Source organism: Emys orbicularis, chromosome 3 (genome assembly GCF_028017835.1).
Source record: "Emys orbicularis isolate rEmyOrb1 chromosome 3, rEmyOrb1.hap1, whole genome shotgun sequence".
Classification (NCBI taxonomy): domain Eukaryota; kingdom Metazoa; phylum Chordata; order Testudines; family Emydidae; genus Emys; species Emys orbicularis.
The window spans coordinates 425642-451639 of NC_088685.1; the positions used below are offsets into that span (position 1 = coordinate 425642).

The 25998-nt window shown below is 49.6% G+C and overlaps 1 protein-coding gene across 2 annotated transcripts in view; it reads left to right on the forward strand.

Moving 5' to 3' along the window:
- IFT172 (intraflagellar transport 172) overlaps positions 1-25998 on the forward strand; it is a 98356-nt gene that overhangs the window by 36385 nt on the left and 35973 nt on the right. The window contains exons 14-20 of one of the 2 annotated variants that reach the window (XM_065400807.1): positions 3480-3565; positions 8506-8618; positions 11505-11672; positions 12087-12223; positions 14116-14223; positions 14864-14948; positions 15410-15502. In XM_065400807.1, the coding sequence (XP_065256879.1) occupies positions 3480-3565; positions 8506-8618; positions 11505-11672; positions 12087-12223; positions 14116-14223; positions 14864-14948; positions 15410-15502 (790 nt within the window). The remainder of the gene's footprint in view (positions 1-3479; positions 3566-8505; positions 8619-11504; positions 11673-12086; positions 12224-14115; positions 14224-14863; positions 14949-15409; positions 15503-25998) is intronic. The other variant, XM_065400808.1, reaches the window with a different exon arrangement.

The following is a 25998-nucleotide window of genomic DNA, read 5'->3' on the forward strand; positions in this document are numbered from 1 at the left end:
CTGGCACTGGCCGCTGTTGGAAGACAGGATACTGGGCTAGATGGACCTTTGGTCTGACCCAGTCTGGCCATTTTTTTGTTCTTAATGTTTGCTCGTTTCCCTGTGGGGTGCTGGGATGCTCACTCTCCCATCTCTATGTTTGCCAGCCCAACCTTGAGGTAGCTTCTGGTCACTCACCCTTTCTAGCTGCCTCAACAAGTCAAAAAATGGCTAATGCCTCATCCTTGCTTCTCCACCTGTGGTATCTGAGTCAACTGAGCACTAAGTGTGGCTTAGTCAGGCCTAATCCTTATGCTTACGCTCCCCTCTGGACTGTTGTGGCAGTGCAGCCTAGCCCAAAGTGCTGGCCACGCTGTCAGAGGCAGGATGCTGACTTTCTGGACTAGATTGCAGCAAACACTTTGCAGGCTCCTGAGTCTATGAGACAGGAGGTGGTTGTAAGGGTTTTGGCCATTTTGGTACACTTATCAATCATGGATGTTTCTTGGGGGACTAAAGGCTATTTGCAGTGCATCTGTAATTGGGCATCCCAGAGCATCCTCTGACAGATTTCTCTGCTCTGAATTGGTGCTCTCCATCCCTGAGGAGGCTTGGGTTGCACCCTTTGAGTGAACAGAGGCAGCTAACAGGAGAATTGAAGGGCATTGCTTCAGCCTCTGTGCTTGGAGGTAGCAGGACTTGGTGAGTGGCACATTTGGTCTTTCTGGGGGTTGTCTGTTTCACTGTTCTTTTGCTCTCTGTGTATGGGCTGCATAGCTGGGCCAAGGGCCTCTGAGGAATCAGACAAACAGGGAATTGGAATAACTCATTTATGAGCATAAATGTAATGGAATTGGTATTACTGAAACTTGAAGGGATGATTCCCATGACTGGCATGTTAAAATCAACGGTTATAATCTGTTTAGGAAGGATTGCGTGGGCAAAAGGGAAGGGAACATGGCACACTATGCAAAAATGGCATTACCTGTTTCTGAGTCACTGAGAACTTGGAATGATCTTGAATGCTTACTGAAGAGGTTTTGGAACAAATTGATAAATTAAGTAGCAATAAGTCACCAGTAGCAAATGATGTTCACCTGAGAGTTCAGATGTGAAATTGCAGAACTGCCAACTATGGTATGTAACATAGCGCTTAAATCAGCCTCTGTACCAGATGACTGGTGGATAGCTAATGTGATGCCAATTTTTAAAAAAAGTTCCAGCGGTGATCCTGCAGTTACAGGCCGGCAAGCCTAACTTCAGTACCAGGCAAACTGTTGTTACCCCGAACTTTGAGACCAGGTCCCTGCTTCCTTGCCTGGTTGCTGCTACCCAGCATGGTTCCTGCTTCCTTGCCCTGACCCCAGTTGTTGACTTCTGACTCCAACTCTGGCTTGACCGTTGGCATGACTTCTGACTGTGACTTAACTCTTGGCTTGACCATGACCCCAATGCTACCCATGCCTCCAACCACTAGGTCAGACTAGGGCTAGGTCTACACTAGCAGGGGGGTCGACCTAAAATACACAACTTCAGCTACACGAATAGCGTATCTTAGGTCGATTTACCTGGCCGTGAGGACGGCGGCAAGTTGACCGCTGCCGCTCCCCCGTCGACTCCGCTTCCGCCTCTCGCCGCAGTGGGAGTTCCGGAGTCGACGGCAGAGCGATCAGAGATCGATTTTGTCGCGTCTACACCCCTGTAATGGGTCCTGAGAGTATAAATCAGATGCTAGGAATTTAGGAGGTTGATAAAGGAAGAAAGGGACACAAGAAGAAATCTATGGCCAGCAGAGTTAAGGACAATAAGAAGGAGTTTTTAAGTATATTAAGAACAAAAGGAATGCTAACAATGGTATTGGTCCATTACTAGATAGAAACGGTAGAATTGTTCATTGATTTATAGATTCTAAGACTAGAAGAGACCATTGGGATCATCTAGTCTGACCTCCTGTATAACACAGGCCAGAGAAGTTCCCCAAAACTATTCCTAGAGCAGATCTTTTAGAACAACTTCCAATCCTGAGTGTACATTTAACAGTCATTAACCATTGGAACAATTTACCAGGGGTTGTGAGTCTCCATCACTGGCAATTTTTGAGTCAAGATTGGATGTGTTTCTAAAAGATCTGCTCTAGGAATTATTTTGGGGCAGTTCTCTGGGCTGTGTTATACAGAGGATCAGATTAGGTGGTCAAAATTGCCCCTGCTGGCCTTGGAATCTAGGAATCTATTAATTTGCTCTCCTTTTTGTGCTCGGAGCCTATTTGGGATAATTTGTGGCGTACCAGCCTGGGAGCCTGGCCCCTGCACCTCCCGGAAGCTGTCTCTAATGTGCAGACGCTCCCAAGTGGGTGGTGGTGTGAGGCTCCTGGCTCCTGCTCCATTTGCTTCCACTGCCTTCACGGGTTGCTGAGCCTGTGCTATAAGGACTGAGACCCCTACACACACAATGTGATGAAATGGGAATTATCTGTGACAGTTTTATGAATTCTGTGTGTGCCTCAGTTTCCCTCTGTCCTTTGCATTTTTATCCCGGGGAGGAAAAAGGGTTAAGTCTCCTCTTGGGGGCAGCACAGGACATGAGGTGAGGATATTGCCTTGTCTGGGATCCAGTGAATGAGGTGGTTGTGGAACTGGCTGGAGGAACCTGCTGAGTGGAGAATCCAAAAGAGACAATGGAAAGCTCCAATGACCAGAACATTGACAGCTAGCAAACAATGACACAGAGCAAGGAGGTTTTTGAGACATGACCAGCAAGGGATAAAGAGTGGGCTTCTGGAGGAGGCTGGCTGCTGTCCCCTGGGAGTGACTAAGGAGTGAGAAAGGGACCGAGCCTCAGATTGAATCCACTGCGGCTGGGCTGGTGGACTGCTCTGGCTTGACTAGAATGGACGATGCTTTAAGCTTTATTTCTGAATGCTAACCTCAGGCCTTCCAGTGCTGTGTTCCAGTTGCCTAATAAGTCCTACTCTGTTTTGAAAGGCCGGTTTGGTGTCACCACAAATACTGGCTAGGGAGCATTAGTCCCTGAAGAGCGAACAAGTCTCTAACAAGGAGTCTATCTCAGCTGGACTGCTGAGCAGAGCTCCCAGTGTGAAGCAGAAATTCTGGAGTCCCAGGGCTCAATCTCAGAGGCAGTGAGGCTGTGTAGCCTAACCTGAAGGAAGAGTGAGACCCCTGGGGAGTCTGGCACACTGATGGGGTTCCTCCAAAAGACTGTTTAAGCTGGAGCATAGGATTTATCTCACGGATCCATGATACAAGGTGTTTCACAGGGACCTGAGTAACTGTCCCTTCTAGGTAGAGAACCACCAATCTGCATGGGACCTGATGGATAGGCTGGGGTGGTTGTGGGGATGGAGAGCCACAGGTAAGGAGGTGTGGTTCCATGGGTGGAGGTGGACACCAGGCGTGGTTCTGGGGGAGGGTGGGAGATGCCCCAGGTGGTTTGGCATGTGCACAGCATTGTCTGTCATTCTTCACTCTTCTCCATTACAGCGTTCGCATCAATGAGAGAAGGCAAAGAGGGATGGAGGAGAACAAGAGACTGGCGTATCTTATCGACATCAAGACTATAGCAGCAGGTGAATGGTGACCCTCGTCCTCCCTGCCCCTGTCTACATTCACATTTCTTCTGGGAGGCGAATCATTAGAGTCAAGTTGCACCCATGTCTGGCTGGGAGGCTGCCCTGCTCACGGGTGTGCTACATGTCTGGTGAGGATGGTGGGTCTCTGGGGCAGGGCCATGTCTCCTGTCTGTGTGTGCAGCCGTCAGTCATCATAACTGTATTGCTGCAGGCACTGTCAGTGCACAGACCCCTCGAGCTGATGAGACGGGCGTTAGTGCTGCCAGGTGAAGCTCCCAGAGTTGGGAGGTATCAGCGTGTTCTGCCCCGATGCCTTAGGTATGCGATGTCATGGTGCAGTTTCCATGGGACCCTGCCTCATCCGGCATCGCAGGACTTGAGTTCTGGATGCTCAGTTTGAACAGTGTGCAGAGAACAATGGAGTAGGGCAAGAATGATTTGCAGTCTGGAATGCTTGTTGTGCAGTGAGACTAAAGAAGCTGTTTATTTAGCTTAACAAAGAGAAGGTTAAGAGGTGACTTGATCGTGGTCTACAAGTACTCACCTGGGGAAGAGATTTCTCATAGCAGAGACTCTTTACTGTAGCAAACAAATGCAGGAGGAGATCCAATGTTTGGAAGTTGAAACCAGGGCCGGCTCCGGGTTTTTTGCCGCCCCAAGCACACAAAAAAAAGGGGGGGGGGGATGGAGTGCCGCTGCCGAAGCAAAAGCAAAAGAAAAAAGGAGTGCCGCCCCTTGAAAAGGGCTGCCCCAAGCACATGCTTGGAACGCTGGTGCCTAGAGCCGGCCCTGTTTGAAACTAGACGAAGATCGGAAATAAGGTGCACATTTATACAGTGAGGGCAATTAACCATTGGCACAACTTACCAGGCGGTGTGGCAGATTCCCCAGCACTTGGAGTCTTTGAATTGGGACTGGGTGTCTTTCTAAAAAATATGCTGCAGCTCATCCGGCAGTTATACATTCAATGCAGGACTTGCTGGGTGCGGTTACCTGGCCTACGCTGTGCAGATCAGACTCGATGTTCATAATGGTCTTTGACAGCCTTAAAGAGTGAATAAGAACAGAAGAGAGAATTGCTGTCTGTCACCATCATGAACAATAATGTTCCCGCCTTCCTGGCATTGCTCTCCAGTGCCCTGCTGGCCATGTGGTCAGTTACAGGTCGTTCCTGCGTGGTAGGTGGCAGGGATGCACAATTCCCCTGCACCCTGGACTGCATACACCAAGGGTGTAAATCCCTGTCCTCAGCTCCTCTCTGCCAGCTGGAGTAGGCACAGAACCAGCCTCTCCCTTTACCATCGGGTACGCTCAAAATAGTTCTTAGGTAGCATAATTAATCAAAAACATTTTAGACTCATGTCAGTTCATGGTTTGGGAGGGTTTGGCTGTGTGTATTGAGGTTTTGCTGTGTTTGGATTTCTTGGGCTGGGCCCAGGATGGCAGATCTGCCCCAGAGATTGCAGCTGAAGAGGTGTTCCTCTTCCCCACAATGATCCGTCTTTGGTGGGAATGAAAAGTGCCTTCCTGCCTCAAGGAGGGGTGTTGGCAAAGGGATACGATGCCTGTAAGGCTTTCTCTAGAGATAAGAAGGACTCTGCTCCAGGAGTGGCTCCTGCAAGAGGCTCTGGGGGGGCCACCTCTCGAAAAGCTTTCCCCAGGCATGAGTAGCATGACCCCTAAGCCTCCCTTGGTGCCAGACACCTTTGAGATGGCAAAGGACCTCATTCAGTTGTCGGCGGCAAGCCCTCACCCTACCAAAGAGAAGCCTCCAGCACAGTCTCCTAGAGTGCCGTCAGAACAATTGCCTCAGGAGTGGTGATGAGGCGCTCGGCGTGGCTCCAGGCTTCGGGCCTTCCGCCAGAGGTCCAGAATACCCTTCAGGACCTCCCATTCAAAGGGTCGGGTCTCTTTTCGGACCAAACGGATGCCAGGCTACATAGCCTCAAAGACTCCCGGGCAGCCCTCAAGTCGTTGGGGATGCACACCCTGGTGACACAGAGGAAGCCTTTCAAGTCCCAGCCGCCTCAGCAAAGACAATACCAGCTCCGCCCTTGGCAGGAGCCGTATTGTAGGAGAGGCAGAGACAACAGGCGGAGGTGGAACAACACGCCTAACCAAGGCCAGGGCCAGGGCAAGCCGCAACCCGGCAACAAGCAAGGGTTTTGAAGGTGCGCTCGAGGACAGCATACCAAGCCAGTTACCGGATCTTGCCCTATGTTTCCTGAACCGCTTGTCCCGCTTCTACCGTGCGTGGTCCCGCATAACATCGGACCGTTGGGTCTTACGCATGGTACAAGTGGGATACACGCTTCAATTCTCCTCCTTCCCTCCCTCCCACCCCCCTTCCCCATCCCTCTTCAGGGACCCCTCTCACAAGCATCTCCTGATGCAGGAGGTACAGATGCTCCTCGAGGCGGGGGCTGTGGAAGAGGTCCCTTGGGACCTAAGGGGAAAGGGGTTTTACTCCCGTTATTTTCTTATTCCCAAAGCAAAGGGGAGTCTTCGACCCATTTTAGACCTGCGCGGACTCAACAAATTCTTAGTCAAGGTCCGCTTCCGCATGGTCTCCCTAGGCACTATTATTCCGTCCCTGGATCCGGGGGATTGGTACGCTGCCCTCGACATGAAAGATGCGTACTTTGATGTCTCTAGTCATCCCGCTCACCGGCGGTTCCTGCGGTTCACCATAAACCAGCACCATTACCAGTTTATGGTCCTAGTTTTCGGCCTGGCGGCAGCCCCCAAAATCTTCACAAAATGCATGTCAATAGTGGCAGCCTTTCTACGAAAAAGGAGAATTCGAGTATACCCTTATCTAGACGACTGGCTTCTTGTGGTTTGGTCCGAGGAGGAAGTCCGTTCCCATGTGGTGGTGGCACTGCACGTATTCTGCAGGCTAGGCCTTCTAGTCAACGTGCCCAAGTCCTCCTTGATACCTACGCAAAGGCTGGAGTTCATTGGAGCAGTCCTGGATTCAGTACAGGCACGAGCGAGCCTCCCAGAATCCAGATTTCTGGCCATCCAGTGTGCCATAGACTCAATGCCCCTTATGCAGTTTTTTAGAAGGACAAAGTGCAACTTAGGCCACACCCTAAATTCCTCCCTAAAGTAGTCTCGCAATTTCATATGGGACAAGACATTTGTTTGCCAGTGTTCTTTCCCAAACCACACACGGACCCGAGTCACCGTAGCCTGCACACTCTAGATGTCCGTAAGGCCCTGGCTTTCTATCTGGAGCAAACTAGACCTTTCCGCAAGTCGACACAGTTGTTCATCGCCATTGCGGAGAGAATGAAAGGACTCCCTGTCTCGGCGCAGCGGATAGTGTCATGGATTGTGGATTGCATCCGTGCGTGCTATGAGCTCGCCAAGGTGCCAGCACCGGCGATCATGGCTCACTCAACTAGGGCTCAAGCGTCCTCAGCAGCTTTCCTGGCACAGGTTCCACTCCAGGAGATCTGTAAAGCAGCCACCTGGTCGGCGGTGCACACATTCACAGCCCACTACGCAGTCCATCAACAGGCCAGAGAGGACGTGGCAATCGGCAGGGCTGTTCTCCAATCAATTGTTCCATGACTCCTACCCTCGTCTTATACAATCACTCGAAGAAGAAAAAACGGTTACCTACCCTTTCGTAACTGTTGTTCTTCGAGATGTGTTGTTCACGTCCATTACACTTCCCACCCTCCTTCCCCTCTGTCAGAGTCTCCGGCAAGAAGGAACCGAAGGGGGGTCGGGTCAGCAGGAGTATATATGGCCAGTATGAGGTGCCACTCTGGCGGGGCGCCCCTGCCGGCTCAACAGGAGCCGCTAAGGGGAAAAGTTTCCAACGTCCGTGCACACAGCGCACACACACCTAATGTGTAATGGATGTGAACAACACATCTCGTTAGTAATTAGGGCCCATTCTACAAGAGCCTAAGATGATTCCATAGCTTCTTTTAGTAATGTCTCGGTTTTAGGAGTTCCTAAGGTAGCCACGTGGGCTTCTGTTCATACTCTCATGAAACATTATGTAGCTGGACAGGCAACTAGAGAAGATGTAACCTTTGTTACAGCTTTGTTACTTAAATCTGTCTTTACGTAACACTTGTGTACCCACCTCCATCTGTCAATTGCTTTTCAGTCTCCATGAGTGGAAGACATATAGACAACCACTCAGTTAAGAAAAAGAGGTTACTTACTTCTAGTAACTGATGTTCTTCAATGTGTGTTGTCTGTATGTATTCCATGACCCATCCTCCTTCCCCACTATATGAAGGCCTTGCAAGATTTCGGCCGGTGAAGGAACTTAGTGGCAGTTGGTCCACCCCACCCCTTTATGCCTGGGCGGGATGGATTGTGAGTATGTGCAGACCAACGGGGGACTGCTAGTAAGAAGAAAATGTCCTATCTGTGGCGCTAGGGAGTGCACAATACCCGTGAGTGGAAGACTTATAGAAAACACATCTCAAAGATCATCAGTTACTATAAGGTAAGTAATTTCCCACTTTACTGAAATGTGGGTGTGTTCCGGGGAGGAGGAAACAGAGATTTTCTAGCACACGCTGATCACAGAGAGCAGTTTGGAACCTCTCACTTTGTTTAACAATGCTCTTTGCCTGGGAATTTATTAGTATTCTGTCTGGTACTAGTTTACATGTCGCAGGAGATGGATGGGCTTCCATCCTTGGGAGATGAGTCCCTGCCTGACACAGCTCACTGTCAGGGGACTTATCCTGATATGTAGCTTATGTGTCCCTTTCTCAGTGTCATCCCCTTGCTCTGAGTTGTGTCCCCCTTGTACCACCCTAAATAATCCCTCTCCATCCTTCGCCTGCCCACAGACTGAGTGCCCCCCTTTGCAGCAAGGCTTCTGCAGCTCTGCCCTGCCATTCACCTCCTGGCTTGACAGAACATTCTCATACCAAGCCTCTCTTCTTTCCCTTTCCCAGTGGATCTTGTTGGTGGCTACAACATTGGCACCATCAGCCATGACAGCAAGATTGACTGGCTGGAGCTGAATGAGACGGGCCACAAGCTTCTCTTCAGGGACAAGAAGATGAGGGTGAGGTGGGAGACAAGCATGCCCAGGGTACGGGCAGTGAGCTGGGCCTGCCCAGGAGCAGGGAAGGTGGCGGGGAAGGTGGGTGTCACATCTCTAATCTAGTGTCCCCTCTTGGACGCTTGCCAGACTGCCATGAGGGGATCCAGCCGCTCAATCCCAGGTGTTTTAATCCTCTGGGCACTGCACAGCATCCAAGCACTGCCACTGCTTTGGGGCCTCTAGTCACATTCTCAGAGCACAGCCCGTCTAGCACCCTCTCCGGAGAGCTGCTACCACACTGCTCAGCCCCTGGAATCAGTACTGACCCCTTAGACTTGCCCATAGCTTTAATGCACCCTTTCCCCGAACTCCAGCTGGGGGGCGTTCCGGGCCCACAGTTTACCTCTTCATGGGCGTGTGATAGCTGTATCACATGAAACACACAGACACTTTGCACAGGATTGTACCACCGTTGCTGTTTACACAATCACATGAGAAATACACAGATCTTCTAGAAAACAACAAACATCCTGAACACTGTGCTTTACACTGCAGCTCACCTTTCCCTGGAGAGAGCCGCGTTTCACAGATTATAGATTCCCAGGCCAGACGGCACCACTGTGATCACCCAGTCTGATCCCCTGTCTCACACAGGCCAGAGAACTTCCCCAAAATAATTACTAGAGCAGATTTTTTTGAAAAACATCTAAGCTGGATTTTAAAATGCCACTGATGGAGAATGCACCACGACCCTTGGTAAACGGTTCCAATCGTTAATTACTCTCACCATTAAAAATGTATGTCCTATTTCCAGTCTGAATTTGTCTAGCTTCAACTTCCAGCAGTTGGATTGTGTTGTGCTTTTCTCTGCTAGATTGACCAACCATTATTAAATATTTGTTCCCCATGTAGTGTCTTGCAGGGGTCAACCCTGTGTCCGGTACTATCAATATTTTCATTAATGACTTGGATAATGCAGTGGAGAGAATGCTTATAAAATTTGCAGATGACACCACACTGGGAGGGGTTGCAAACTCTTTGGAGGACAGGATTAGAATTCAAAATGATCCTGACATATTGGTCTGAAACAACAAGATGAAATTCAAAAAAGACAAGTGCAAAGTACTTCATTTAGGAAGGAAAAATAAAAGCACAACTACAAACTGGGGAATAACTGGCTAGGTGGTCATACTGCTGAAAAGGATCTGGGGATTCTTGTGAATCACAAAATGAATATGAGTCAATAATGTGATGCAGCTGTGAAAAAGGCTAATATTCTGGGATGTATTAACAGGAGTCTTGTATGTAAGAGATGGGAATTAATTGTCGTGCTCTACTCGGCACTCTTGAGGGCTCAGCTGGAACACTATGTCCAATTCTGCGGGCCACACTTAAAGAAAGATATCGACAAATTGGAGAGAGGCTAGTAGAGGACAGCAACGAAAACAATAAAAAGTTTAGAAAACCTGACCTAGGAGGAAAGGTTACAAAAACTGGGCATGTTTCATCTTGAGAAAAGAATGGGGGAGGGAGGCGATTACAGTCTTCAGCTATGCTCGGGGCTGTTATAAAAAGGACGGCGATCACACAGAAAGTAGGACAAGACATAATGGTCATTAATCTGCAGCAAGGACAATTTAGGTTAGACGTTAGGAAAAACTTTCTAACTCTCAGGGTAGTTAAGCTATGAAATAGGCTTCCAAGGGAGGTTGTGGAATTCACGTAATTGAAAATTTTAAAAAACATGTTGGACAAACACCTGTCAGGGTTGGTCTAGGGTTACTGGTCCTGCCACAGCACTGGGGCTGGATTGATGATGTCTCAAGGTCCCTTCCAGGCTACATTTCTATGAATCTGTGTAGATATTATAGACTGTGATCAAGTCATCCTTTTCTTTGCTAAGCTAAATAGATTCAGCTCCATGAGTCTGTCACTATAAGGCAGGACACAGTATTCCAGCAACGGTCACACAAGTGCCTAATAAACCTCTCTATTCCTGCTCAAGATTCCCCTATTTATCCCTCTCAGGTTGGCATTAGTTCTTTTGCCCACGGCATCACTCTGGGAGCTTGTGTTCAGCAGATTATCCACCATGACCCCCAAATCTTTTTCAGTCACTGCTTCCCAGGATAGATTCCCCCATCCTGTAAGTATGTATGGCCTACATATAGCTCCCAATGGTAGCACAAAAGCAACCTCAGGGCAGACTGTTAAAAACCAGGGCACAAACCCCTAACTGGTTGTGAGTTCTAAACGTAGATTTCACCAACCACCTGCACCAAGTGCAAATTCCTCAGGCACTTTAATCGCCTTAACGCAGAGTCACAGACAACACTTGTAGCCTTATAGTAAACTATATGAAGATGTATTAAATAGGAAAAGGAAATCCGAGAGTTATTTACAAGTTTAAAGCAAGCAAACATAGACACAGAATGAGTTATAGTCTTAGGTATGAAAAGGTAATACAAGCTTCTATAATCAGCAAGTTCTATTTGACCTTTAGGGCTAGCCCAGGCTAAGCAGCTGGGGATTTCTTGCTTATGCCTAGAAACACCTTGTGAAAACAGGTTCCCCAGATCGTCACAATTGGCTCTCTCTGGGAGTGGCCCCACAGCACAGCCTAGCACCATTAGCACCATACTGGGTCCTTGGGATCAGTATTGCCCTGAGGGGAGAGCAACCCCCCCCCCGCCCCCGCCCCCAACCTACTTACCTCAGTCTCTGCAGCAGATGTCTGTGCCTGGAAAATCTCCCATCTAGGTGCTGAGCAGACCTGACCTGGCTCAGCATGTGAGATCCGGCTGTGTCACAGCACTAGGTGGCTGGATGCAGGGTGCCAGTGTCCTCGCCGGGGTGCGTCACAGCCCAGTCACAGACCCTGCTGATTCTGTCTCTTTCCTCATCTAGTTGCAGCTTTATGACATTGAGAGCAGCACCAAGACCACGATCCTGAACTATTGCTCCTATGTGCAGTGGGTCCCAGGCAGTGATGTGGTGGTGGCTCAGAACAGAAACAGCCTCTGCATTTGGTACAACAACGATGCCCCAGAGCGAGTTACCATGTTCCCACTGAAGGTAAAATTCCAGTCTGCTCACTTCCCCCAGAGCTCCCCACCGTCATGTGTGGGGGTTCTGGGAGGGCGCTGGGCAGATCAGTATTTTATGCAGCGAGAACAGATGGGGTGGTGCTTTGAAAGGGGAATAGGAGGAAGCCTGGGGTCTGACCTTCCTGAAAGCTGTGAGGTAGGAGGGGATGGAGAGAGCAGAAAGCGGGCGGGTGAAGTGGGGGAGTTCACTGGGAGAAATGGCCTTTCTCTTAGTTCTGCTTGTGATGGTGGGGTTGGCCCAAGTGCCTGGTGGGGGTCAGTTCTGCTGAGCTCATCTACCTGTAGGAGACTACGGCAGAGCTTCCCAGGGTGCCCCCAGCCCCCTCCCCGCGCACAGTGGGAGCGGAGAGTGGAGGTGCTGAGGTGTCTGGGGCTCTTTCAGGGCGATATCGTGAACCTGGAGCGGAGCAATGGGAAGACTGAGGTGATAGTGGCAGAAGGGGTGAACACAGTGTCCTACATGCTGGATGAGGGGCTCATTGAGTTTGGAACAGCCATTGATGATGGGGACTATAGCAGGTGAGTCCTGGCAGCCAGCGACCCTGGGTGGGGTGGGCAGTGGAGTCCACAAGGAGGCTAAAGGGTGGGTGGAAGTGAGGGAGGTGTTGTGATGAAGAGCAGGCATGGGGGAGCCATCCGGCCCAGACGGTGCGATTCGTGGGGGACAGGGCAACTAGCCACTGAACAGAACGGCGTGGGCAGGAGGGAGATGTCTGAGGGCAGCCACCAGACATGGTGCCAGCTTCGTTCAAGGGAAGAAGAGGGTCCTTGGCGATCACCGTCCCATCCGTCACAGGGCAGACAGCGAGAGAAAATCCCCGGAGAGCTGGAGGGGAGCGGAGCCAGGAGCTGTGAGCGGTGTGGCAGCTTACAGAATGAATCTGCCCAGACTCCCCTGAGCCCAGTATAAGTAGCAGAAGGGAGTGCAGTAGCCAGGTGTGATGTCACAGGATATGTGTGCAAATATGAGAGCACAGCCAGAGCATGAGTGTGTGCTAATAGATGTGAGACGACTAAGGGGGGATATGACAGAGGTCTATAAAATCATGACGGGTGTGGAGAAAGTACATAAGGAAGTGTTATTTACTCCTTCTCCTAACACAAGAACCAGGGTTTCCCAATGAAATTAATAGGCAGCAGGGTTAAAACAAAAAAAGGAAGTATTTCTTCACACAACGCACAGTCAACCTGTGGAACTCGTTGCCTGAGGATGTTGTGAAGACCAAGACTATAACAGGGTTCAAAAAGAACTGGATAAATTCCTGGAGGATAGGTCCATCCATGGCTATTAGCCAGGATGGGCAGGGATGGTGCCTCTGTTTGCCAGAAGCTGGGAATGGAGACAGGAGATGGATTACTTGATGATTCCCTGTTCTGTTCATTCCCTCTGGGGCACCTGGCACTGGCCACTGGGGGAAGATATGAGACTGGGCTAGAAGGATCTTTGGTCTGACCCAGTATGGCCGTTCTTATGTTCTTAAACCTGTGCAAAGGGACGAATGCCGGTTCTGCACAGTGTGTGTGAGGGCCTGTTCCAGGCTGCGTGTTTATGTCAGGTCTCCTCAGAGATGGAGAGCTCTGCAAAAGCCTCTTGAGCCCACATGGGCCTGTGCATGGATGCAGACACTGTCTGTGGGGCTCTGTGGGCCTGTGGGGCTGGAACTGCAGCTTGGCCCCTCTGTTTGCATAACAGTGGGAGGTAGGTTTGGGGTGGTAGGTGGGATATTGAGCTGCTTCTGAAGTAAAACATGGTACATCTTTGTGCTTCTGGCCAAATGGTCGAAAAGAGCCAGCCTAGTTCTCAGCACCCAGAGACTCCCTGTGTGAGACTCTGGCCCCAGTGAAGTCACTGGGAGTTCAGGGGGGACAGGATTTCCCTGCTGTAGCCAGAGGGGTAACAGCGGGGTGTGTCTGTGACTGTTATAAGCAACAAGAAACGGCTAGCCCTGGTTTGCCATCCTCAGGCTTCCCCTGTCACTGCCCTCCGCGGAGCTGTGATGCTTTTCAATGGATCCCCAGAGAGGCCCAGCAGGTGGGGCTCCTTGGGTTGCCCACAGCCTGTTCCTGCATGAGAGACATGGTTTCAGACACAGCTAGAGAGTGGGCGGCAAGGCTGGATGGGCTTCTGGGCCTCTGGGGTGACATGCAGGGCAGGGACTGAGCAGTTAATGTAGCACCAGCCAGAGCCCTGTCCGTGGCCAGGAGAAAGGGCGAAGGGTGGCGGTTGTGTGGAACAAAATCCATCCGGGTTTTCCAAAGTGGAAGAGAGCATCAGACACTCCTAGGACAGGCCCAGCTGAGGGGCTGCTCAGCCCCAGGGCCTCCTAGTGACCTGCCTCCATCCCGGCTGCAGGGTCACATGTAACCCACCTCCCTCTGCTTTAACATGCTGCAAACCCTCCTCTCCCCAGGGCGGCTGCGTTCTTGGAGACGCTGGAAATGTCCACGGAGACCGAAGCCATGTGGAAGACCCTAAGCAGACTGGCCCTGGAGGCCAAGCAGCTGCACATCGCTGAGAGGTACAGGGAGGAACCTGCCACCCGGTACCTTTCCTTCTGGGGTTCCTCACGCCCCAAAGGCCTGGTCCCAGTGGCCCAGGTTCTGGCCAAGGAGAACTGGATCTTGTGCCTTTCAGTGCTACTTGTGAGCCAGAGTTCCTGCAGTAGGGTGCCCAGTGTTCTCCATCCCAGGAGCTGGCTCAGTCTTACCATCCTCGGCCCTGGGGCAGATGTGGGGACACATGCCCGTGTAGGATAGCTCTGCTACAGATCACTATGTGGACAGAGCACGTGGCTGGCTCTCCCTCCTGCGGAGCAGAGCTCATGGCGGGGGGTGGGGGATACAAACAGGTGTCTGGGGCTCCCTGCCATGGGCCGACAGCCCTACGAGGGTGGGGCCTGGACAGAGCACGTGGCTGGGGCTCCCTCCTATGGAGCAGAGCTCATGGCTCTGTGGGGGTGGAAAACAGGCAGAGCATGGGGCTTGAGCTCCCTCCTGTGGAGTCAGACTGAGCTATGGCTTGGCCTTACTTCGCTGTGACTACCTGCCCCAGTGTTCTGAGCCCTGGCCTTGCCTTCTGGGTCTGAGGGCAGATAAAAGCCCAAGTATCTGCTCGGCAGCCCATGCTGCTGGTGACTCTGCCCTCCTCACTCTCCCCAGATGCTTCTCAGCGCTGGGCCACGTGTCAAAGGCGCGATTCCTCCATGAAACCAATGAGATCGCCGACCAGGTGGCCAAGGAATATGTGAGTCAAGCTTCACTTCTGCTGTGCAGCAGAGAGTGAGTGTGTGTGTGTGTGTGTGCGTGTGCGCCACGCCTACATTCCCCGGCATGGAGAGTGTGCAGCCGATCACTCTGGCCTGGCAGGGGTTTCTGGAGACCCTGAGCCATGTGGGAATTGCTCACACTGTCCTTCACCCAGGCCTCCCAGCTCCACCCATCCCGACTGCCTCCCTCACGGGATGCCCAGAGTGCCCCCCCCGGCTGCCTCCCTCATGGGGCGCCTAGAGCACCCCCCCAGCTGCCTCCCTCACGAGCTGCCCAGAGTGCCCCCCGGCTGCCTCCCTCATGGTGTGCCCAGAGCGCCCTTCCTGCAGCTGCCTCCCTCACAGGGTGCCAGTTGCTGGCCTCCCACAGCCACCTCTCTTGCACCATGCCCAGTGCCGCATCCCCCAGCTTGTCTGAGATGTTTGTGTGTGTTTATAGGGTGGGGACGGCACAGATTATTACCAGGTGCGTGCCCGCCTAGCCATGCTGGAGAAGAATTACAAGCTGGCAGAGATGATCTTCCTGGAGCAGGTGAGGGAGGGTCTGTTGTTGGCTGAGAAGTTTACCCTGGGGGGTGGAGCTCATTCGTTGGCTATGGGGTTTGCCCTGGGGGGGGGGCTCATTTGTTGGCTATGAGGTTTGCCCCTGGGGCATGGGGGCGGAGATCTGATTAATTGGCGGTGAGGTTTTCCCTGAGGTTCGGGAGTGGGGTGAGGTGGGGTGGGAGGCTCATTTGTTGATGATGTGTGAGGAGACATACGCAACATCGAGAGAACTCTACCAGGAAGTTCCTTCCTATGTCTTTTGAGCTGCCCGCTGCAACATGTCCAAAATGTCTCATTTTGTGGCATCTCCTACATTCTGCTTCTTTTGCTGGTTGTTGCCAGCTGTGGCTTGGTGTCTTGCCACATCTTGCACAGCTTTTCCTACCTTCTCTCCAAAGGTGCTGTGGTCTCCCAGTCGAATTGTGCACTGTTCTAAGGTTGTACATTTGGTCTGTCTGCTCCTTTCACATTGTTTCTTTCCTCTTTATTGTGTCAATATTGTAGTCTCTCCTGTGCTGCTGGAGTGTAAGTCATATTGCAAGAAACCATAAAAATACAGCATTTTCACTTTTGCTATAGTTCTCGTGGAGATCAGGAGTTCTATAACCACTCCACGCCTCCCTTTCTTTATAATAAAAGATTAAAACCTAAATTAATAACCAGAGTATTTTCACACAGCAATTCAAAATACACTGAACATTCCTTAAAACTGTTTACACTAATATGTCCCCTTTTCAATAGCATTTAAATAGTCCTGAGCAGTATTCTAAAGATCAAGTCGTGGAGGAGATGTGGTCACACATCCAGACTGTGTTCTCATTTCTGTTGAGTTTGGGTGTGGAGTTCCCTTAAGAGAGGCTCTCACATCCTGACAGAGTACCTGAAGGTTCCTGATCCTCTGTTGGGTTGGGAAATATTGAAGATGGAGCCAGTTCCTCCAGAGAAGTCTTCTTGGAGTCTTCTCTAGGTAGGATCTGGGAGTTTCTGTCAAGTTCCAAATGTCTGCGAGCCTTTAAGCCGAACTTTATCTCTGTCTCAGTCCAGGCCCTGCTTTTGTTCAGTGCCAAACATTCAAGTTTTGCTGCTGCCGCCGAATGTTTATTTCAGCATCCCATTCTCAAAATTCCTTCAGGTCGGGCCAGTGAGGTTTGAGCTGAGTCAGTGCCACAGGTAAAAGCCTCCTTCACTGTCTTTGCATCAGAAGTTCTGCTGGAGATAGCCCAGAGGCAAACAGTGTTGACTGATATGCCAGGAGTCCTTTCTGTGGGTCCACTGATATTTGCAGAAGTCTTTGTAATGTCTGCACCGACCTCTCCATCTCCCCGTTGCTCTGGGGGTAATGTGGACTACTAGTACGACGTTCAAAATCAAAGTCCTGTGCAAATGCTAGGGATGTTTCAGAGGTGAATTGAGGCCCATTATCAGACATGAGGATTTCAGAAACTCCCTGTCTTGCAGATATTGACTAGTTTCTGGATGATTGTGCTGATGAACTCTGTGTAAGGATAGCTAAGTCAATGTACCTGGGGAGGCAATCCGCTATAATGTATGTGTCTTTTCCAGAAAAACTGTGGCTACCCACTGCCATGGTCTGTCATGTAGCTTTGTAGAGAGCAGTGGCTCTGGTGATTGTTTTCTTTCCTTGTTACATACCTCACAGCCTTCTACTAAGGTCTGAATTTGCCTTCTCAGAGATCATCCAATTGTTGTGCAAATGCCTTGTACTTGTTTATACCTTAGTGTCCCTCATGGATTTTGGAGAGCATCTGTTTCTGAAGTACCAGCCGCAGGGATAAATTAATCTCTAATATCTGGTCAACTGCAGGAAGCATTTATCTTTTCTTTCTCTGCACACATGTTTATTTTATTGTGTAAAGTCCAGGCAAATCTGGATTTTGCCATTGGGCTTTTGATACTTCAACCATTCTCGCACACCAGTCAGTGGGTTCTTCTGTCTGGGAAATCCCCATATCTTCCATTCTCATGAATTCTTTGACTTTCGCTAGCAGGGTGTGAGGATGTGGTGTGGGGCTGTGAGAGCAAAGGGAGTCACTGATGGCATCAGTTTTCTTTTGAACTCCCCTGACAACTGTCCTGGCCCTGGGAAGATGTGTGGATACATCGCCTGCACAGGTTGCTTTCTGCCATTAATGCATTCCAGTTTCTCTACTAGGTGTAGTCCTTCTATTGTTGGCAACCCTACTGTTTCCCCTTGTTCCTGTCACCTTCTATTAAATTTGGCCCTTCACATATAATATTCTGCCTACCTGTGAAATGGGCTTCAAAGGCCTCTTTTGTTTTGTCTCAGATCCACAGGATCTGTGCTCTGCCCCTGTTTTTAAGCAGTCCCTTGGAGGAACCCCTGCAGACCCCCAAGGAGTCCTGCTCTTTCTTAAGGGGTAGGCCACACAGCCTCCACATCTCCTAAACTGAGCCTCTGGGCTCCAGCACTACTGTTTCACACTTTGATTCCTGCCCAGTGAGTCCACCTGAGACAGCAGGGACCAATGCACCTCCGCAGCTATTTGCAGTGACACCAGGCAGCTATTTCAAAACGGATCAGGGCTAGTCAGCTGTAATGCAGCATCGGAAAGTCCTTAAGTTTGCATAGACATAGTCCAGCCTGGCCAAGCAGCACATCACAAAGCCAAGCGGGCGTGGAACCCATTTGCCCTTCCCCTCTGTCTCTTTGTCAGTTTCCCATAAATAGGGGTCAGTTGTTCAGTCCCTGCGGCTCCCTTTGTCTTTCCGGATCTTCTATTGATGTGGGTTGGTTTCAGCCAGTCCTTTAACAATCCATTCCTCCCACTCCAGACAGTTACATGACACAAATATCTCAAGTCTCCGTCTCTGCCCAAGAGCAGGTTTTCAGCCCGTTAACACCCACTGGCTAGCAATCTCTAGTCCAGTAACGGGGTAGCCGTGTTAGTCTGTATCTACAAAAACAACAAGGAGTCTGGTGGCACCTTAAAGACTAACAGATTTATTTGGGCATAAGCTTTCGTGGGTAAAAACCTCACTTCTTCGGATGCATAGAGTGAAAGTTACAGATGCAGGCATATATACTGACACATGGAGAGCAGGGAGTTACTTCGCAAGTGGAGAGCCAGTGTTAACAGGGCCAATTCAATCACGGTGGATGTAGTCCACTCCCAATAATAGATGAGGAGGTGTCAATTCCAGGAGAGGAAAAGCTGCTTCTGTAATGAGCCAGCCACTCCCAGCCCCTATTCAAACCCAGATTAATGGTGTTAAATTTGCAAATGAATTTTAGTTCTGCTGTTTCTCTTTGAAGTCTGTTTCTGAAGTTTTTTTGTTCAATGATAGTGACTTTTAAATCTGTAATAGAATGACCAGGGAGATTGAAGTGTTCACTTACTGGCTTATGTATGTTACCATTCCTAACATAAGGTATAATGCCTGCATCTGTAACTTTCACTCTATGCATCCGAAGAAGTGAGGTTTTTACCCACGAAAGCTTATGCCCAAATAAATCTGTTAGTCTTTAAGGTGCCACCAGACTCTTTGTTGTTTTTCTAGTCCAGTAAGTCACACATAGAGACAAGGGGGGGAGGGAATATCTTTTATTGGACACAACTTCTGTTGGTGAAAGAGACACGCTTTCAAGTTTACGCACAGCTCTTCAGGTCTGGCAATGGTGCTCAGAGTGTCACAGCTAAATACAAGGTGGAACCGTTTGTTTAGCAAGTGTAGCTTGAGAGCTTGTCTTTCTCACCAACAGAAGCTGGTCCAGTAACAGATATTACCTCACCCCCCTTGTCTCTCTGATATCCTGGGGCCAACGCAGCTACAACAACACTGCACAGTGCATGCCAACAATATGCTCATAAAATAGTATAGAAATTCTCATTTTGTCACATCTTTTCCTCTTCGAGAGAAACCTGGGAAGTTCAACCCACAGTTATTATTCATGGATGCCAAAACTGATTTCCCACCCACTTGGTAGCTCTCCTCCCAGGCACTTCCAGGATTCTTACAGAATAGGTTTCATAACCCAATACAGAACAGTTTCACACCCTCCCTTAGATTTTGTGAGTTTGTCACTAGCAGAGTGGACACAGAGTCATAAAATCGTAGGACTGGAAGGGACCTCAAGAGATCTTCTAATCCAATCCCCTGTACTCAAGGCAAGACTAAGTATTATCGGTGTTTGTCTAATCTGCTCTTAAAAATCTCCAATTACGGAGATTCCACAACCTCCCTAGGCAATTTATTCCAGCGATTAACCACTCTGACAGGACATTTTTCCTAATGTTCAACCTGAACCGCCCTTGCTGCAATTTAAGCCCATTGCTTCTTGTCCTATCCTCAGAGGTTAAGGAGAACATTTTTTCTCCCTCCTCCTTGTAACAACCTTTTATGTACTTGAAAACCGTTTTCATGTCCCCTCTCAGTCTTCTCTTCTCCAGACTAAAAAAACTCAATTTTTTCAATCTTCCCTCATGTTTTCTAGACCTTTAATCATTTGTGTTGGTCTTCTCTGGGCTTTCTCCAATTTGTTCACATCTTTCCTGAAATGTGGCGCCCAGAACTGGACACAATACTCCAGTTGAGGCCTAATCAGCGCGGAGTAGAGCGGAAGAATTACTTCTCATGTTTTGCTTCCAACACTCCTGCTAATACATCCCAGAATGATGTTCGCTTTTTTTTGCAACAGTGTTCCACTCTTCATTCATATTTAGCTTGTGGTCCACTATGACTGAGGGAGGACATGATAAGAGTTTCAAATACATAAAAGGTTGTTACAAGGAGGAGGGGAAAAATTGTTTTCCTTAACCTCTGAGGATAGGACAAGAAGCAATGGGCTTAAATTGCAGGAAAGGAGGTTTAGGTTGGACATTAGGAAAAACTTCCTAGCTGTCAGGGTGGTTAAGCACTGGAATAAATTGCCTAGGGAGGTTGTGGAATCTCCATCATTGGAGATTTTTAAGAGCAGGTTAGACAAACACCTGTCAGGGATGGTCTAGATCAGCAGTTCTCAAGCTGAGGGTCAGGACCCCAAAGTGGGTCATGAGCCCATTTTAATGGGGTCACCAAGGCTGGCTTAGACTTGCTGGAGCCTGGGGCTGAAGCCGAAGCCTGAGCCCCACCGCCCGAGGTCAAAGCCAAAGCCTGAGGGCTTCAGTGCTAGGCGGTAGGGCTCAGGTTACAGGCCCCCTGCCTAGGGCTGAAGCCCTTGGGCTTTGCCCCCCCCATCCAAGGCAGCAGGGCTTGGGCGGGCTCAGACTTCGGTCCCCCCTCCTGGGGTCATGTAGTAATTTTTGTTGTCAGAAAGGGGTCACAGTGCAATGAAGTTTGAGAACCCCTGCTTTGAGTGCAGGGGACTGGACTAGAAGACCTCTTGAGGTCCCTTCCAGTCCTACGATTCTATGATTGTCTAGTCTCCTGTGGGCTGTAATACTGTGGTCTCATTTCGGTTGTTGGGTTTAGTGTGCCTTTGCTGGGTGGTGTTGGTGACCTGTGATATACAGGAGATCAAACTAGATAATCTAGTGATTGCTTCTGGCTTTAAATTCTCTGATTCTATGACCCATGCTTAGGCCCATCCCCTCTGGACCTATTGTCTTTTCATACCTGTGCCTACTGACCACAACTTCTGCCGCCAATTGGCCTGCACTATGCAGATCCTCAGGCTTCCTCTCCACTAATCACATTTAAGCTTGTGGGGACATATCTCATCGAGTTCCTCTAAACCAACTAGGCCATATAAATGTTCCGACGTAGCAACACCTGCACCTTTACCTCATTTGTGGACATCTCCTCCTATCAGTGTGGTAGCTATCGTATACATCACATCCTGAGTCATTTATACACCCTGAAACCTTTCCCTATAAGCCGCAGGTTTCCAGTCAGACTTAAGGAGTAGAGCCTTTTGGATCTGTTCATAGTCCCCAGTATTCACTCTGTCCATCTGGCTATACACCTCTGCCACTTTAAGATTGACTAACGGGGTGAGACAGCGGAGCTGGTCTGCAGATTCAAACTGGTTTACATCACGAGCATTCTCAAAGGCACTGAGGTAGGCATCTATATCCCCCCTTCCTTAAACTGGGGCCACAAGTTGGTACATAGGTTCCCTGGGGAATTGGCTTCTCATGGTCTCTCCACACATACCCCTCTATGGAACCTCTTGCTCCTCTGCTTCTCCAAATTCAGTTAATGCTGTCGCTGCCTCTTGCAATTCTTCGGCTTCTGTGTCTCTAGCTGAAGGTTCTTCTCCCTCGGCACCAACTTCCGCCCTTTCAAATCTAGCACTGTGGAATTGGGCCATGAGGACACTTGCTGCTGGGGAATTGGGCCATGAGGATGCACTGCTGAGGCTGCCCCTGTTGCCCTTGGACTCTCTTCTTCGAGAGATTGCACATGTGCTTTCCACTCTCAGTGTCTGTGCTCCCAGCACATGGCCGCTGGAAGCTCTTTCCCTCAGCAGTACCCATTGGGCGGCTCGAGCACCCTCTGCTGCTGCATGCCACTGCAGTCAGGTCTGAAGGGCAGAGCTGCCGCTAGCCCACTCGTAGTTCCTTAATCATAGAATCATAGAATATCAGGGTTGGAAGGGACCTCAGGAGGTCATCTAGTCCAACCCCCTGCTCAAAGCAGGACCAATCCCCAACTAAATCATCCCAGCCAGGGCTTTGTCAAGCCTGACCTTAAAAACCTCTAAGGAAGGAGATTCCACCACCTCCCTAGGTAACCCATTCCAGTGCTTCACCACCCTCCTAGTGAAATAGTGTTTCCTAATATCCAACCTAGACCTCCCCCACTGCAACTTGAGACCATTACTCCTTGTTCTGTCATCTGCCACCACTGAGAACAGTCTCCATCCTCTTTGGAACCTCTCTTCAGGTAGTTGAAAGCAGCTATCAAATCCCCCCTCATTCTTCTCTTCTGCAGACTAAACAATCCCAGTTCCCTCAGCCTCTCCTCATAAGTCATGTGTTCCAGCCCCTTAATCATTTTTGTTACCCTTCGCTGGACTCTTTCCAATTTTTCTTCTTACTGCCCGTGGCAGTTGCTGGAATCCCTGTTCGTTGGCAGAACAGCTTTCTCTCTGCTGTGTAGGTAGTATCGTTGTGGTTTAGTAGTTGTTATAGTTAGTAAGTTTTAGTTGTTTGGTTAAAAAAACGGGGGGGGGAGGGTTGATTTTGTTGTTTTTCTCCATTTCAGTGTTCTGCTGCCGGCACCAAGGCATGCCCCAGTTGCTGGGCTTCAAGCCAAGTGCTTCTTGCTCAAAGCCTATGCTGGTGAGCGACCTGCACAGTAGTTGTCTTAAGTGCCTGGGCAAAGCACGGGTGAAAGACCAATGCCAGATTTGCCGGGAATTGAAGCCTAGAATGAAAAGGATAGGGAGGCTAGGCTGAAATTCCTGCTGATGGAGGCAGCATTCAGACCACTGTTGGAGCCGTCCTGGTCCAACTCAGTGCCAAGGGCTACCGCTCCAGTGAAAAGCTCACCTCCAATGTTGCTGGAGTCCCGGCAGCGATCTCCTTCACCTGTGCTGAGGAAGAAATATAAGTCTTCCAAAGAGGAACCAACCAGGGGAAGATCTCCACCTTGCAAGTCTGGTAAGAGGGGCAAGAGGGAGTGGTATAGAGTGCATATGAAATCTAAGCGCTTCTCCTCCAAATCAGTGCCTACGCCGGCACAGTTGGCTTCGGTGCCGGAGAGGGCACTGTTGAGTGCGGTGCCAGAAGTAACACCATCAACTTCAGCAGCACTGCAATGGCAGACACGCTCTCAGTGCCGACTGCCCTGGAAGTGTTCACAGCGGCAAGGAATTTGCTCTGCTTCTGTGTGTCGCTGGCCATGCAGGAGTCAGATCCCTGGGCCCCGTTGCCCCGCCTGGCACCAACACCCGCAGTGCCACTTGTGTTACCATGCCAGCTGCCTGCTTCCTGGACAGGCAGCCCATCGGTATCATCTGTGGGGAAGCCAGCAATGATGGCAACGCTGTGCCCAGGTTCTCGGGGCCAGCCCCCAACACCCACTGGACCAGCCCCTCCATGGTCAGAGGGAAGGGAAGCTTCCCTGCGGGACGCAGAGATGGGCTCTCGTATCTCACAATGCTGAAGCATATCCCGCAGATCCCTGCTCTCTCCTCCCTCTGCACCCACCAGCGCAGCCCCACCGTGGGCATTACTATGGAAACGTGGCCAGGAGGTCCCTGGAGACCAGGCCTGTCTCGGTGGCCTTGTTGGAACCCCTGGGTTTTCCCCCCAACTTCTAGATCCTCCCCTTGCCGTGCCTGCTGAGTGCCCTCATCTCGGTAGGGGAGTCCTTGCACCGAGCTGCCCCATCCCACGTCCAGTACTGGGCTCAGACGAGGCGGTGAAAGCAGAGGAACAGCCTGTGGAAGAAATTCAACCACGTCCAGTCTTGGCTTCCTCCTCCTCAGAGGCAACTTCACCCCTCGTGATGATTTTAAAGCTTATCAGGAATTGTGAGGGAGGGTGGCTGCAGGTCGAGGAGGTCAGGGAGTCCTCATCTCATCTGATTGACGTTTGATCAATATATTAGAAGCAAGAGGAAGACCAAGGACAGGGTAGGCCCACTGCTCAGTGAAGAGGGAGAAACAGTAACAGGAAACTTGGAAATGGCAGAAATGCTTAATGACTTCTTTGTTTCGGTCTTCACCGAGAAGTCTGAAGGAATGCCTAACATAGTGAATGCTAATGGGAAGGGGGTAGGTTTAGCAGATAAAATAAAAAAAGAACAAGTTAAAAATCACTTAGAAAAGTTAGATGCCTGCAAGTCACCAGGGCCTGATGAAATGCATCCTAGAATACTCAAGGAGCTAATAGAGGAGGTATCTGAGGCTCTAGCTATTATCTTTGGAAAATCATGGGAGACAAGAGAGATTCCAGAAGACTGGAAAAGGGCAAATATAGTGCCCATCTATAAAAAGGGAAATAAAAACAACCCAGGAAACTACAGACCAGTTAGTTTAACTTCTGTGCCAGGGAAGATAATGGAGCAAGTAAATAAGGAAATCATCTGCAAACACTTGGAAGGTGGTAAGGTGATAGGGAATAGCCAGCATGGATTTGTAAAGAACAAATCATGTCAAACCAATCTGATAGCTTTCTTTGATAGGATAACGAGTCTTGTGGATAAGAGAGAAGCTGTGGATGTGGTATGCCTACACTTTAGTAAGGCATTTGATACGGTCTCGCATGATATTCTTATCGATAAACTAGGCAAATACAATTTAGATGGGGCTACTATAAGGTGGGTGCATAACTGGCTGGATAACCATACTCAGAGAGTAGTTATTAATGGTTCCCAATCCTGCTGGAAAGGCATAACAAGTGGGGTTCCGCAGGGGTCTGTTTTGGGACCGGCTCTGTTCAATATCTACATTAACGACTTAGATATTGGCATAAAAAGTACGCTTATTAAGTTTGCAGATGATACCAAACTGGGAGGGATTGCAACTGCTTTGGAGGAGAGGGTCATAATTCAAAATGATCTGGACAAATTGGAGAAATGGTCTGAGGTAAATAGGATGAAGTTTAACAAAGACAAATGCAAAGTGCTCCACTTAGGAAGGAAAAATCAGTTTCACACATACAGAATGGGAAGAGACTGTCTAGGAAGGAGTACGGCAGAAAGGGATCTAGGGATTATAGTGGACCACAAGCTAAATATGAGTCAACAGTGTGATGCTGTTGCAAAAAAAGCAAATGTGATTCTGGGATGCATTAACAGGTGTGTTGTGAGCAAGACACGAGAAGTCATTCTTCCGCTGTACTCTGCACTGGTTAGGCCTCAGCTGGAGTATTGTGTCCAGTTCTGGGCACCGCATTTCAAAAAAGATGTGGAGAAATTGGAAAGGGTCCAGAGAAGAGCAACAAGAATGATTAAAGGTCTTGAGAACATGACGTATGAAGGAAGGCTGAAAGAATTGGGTTTGTTTAGTTTGGAAAAGAGAAGACTGAGAGGGGACATGATAGCAGTTTTCAGGTATCTAAAAGGGTGTCATAAGGAGGAGAGAGAAAACTTGTTCACCTTAGCCTCTGAGGATAGAACAAGAAGCAATGGGCTTAAACTGCAGCAAGGGAGTTTTAGGTTGGACATTAGGAAAAAGTTCCTAACTGTCAGGGTGGTTAAACACTGGAATAAACTGCCTAAGGAGGTTGTGGAATCTCCATCTCTGGAGATATTTAAGAGTAGGTTAGATAAATGTCTATCAGGGATGGTCTAGACAGTATTTGGTCCTGCCATGAGGGCAGGGGACTGGACTCGATGACCTCTCGAGGTCCCTTCCAGTCCTAGAATCTATGAATCTGTGATCAATGGCAAGTCCCTCTAGGTTGGGACTGAGGCAGTATTGGCGTCTGTAAAGATGCTATAGCAGACCCCATCTTCATTGCCTCCCACCTCAAAGAGAGCAGAGCAGAAGCACTATGTGCCCTCCCACGGCTTTGAATAACTTTACTCCCACCCATCTCCAGGGTCCTT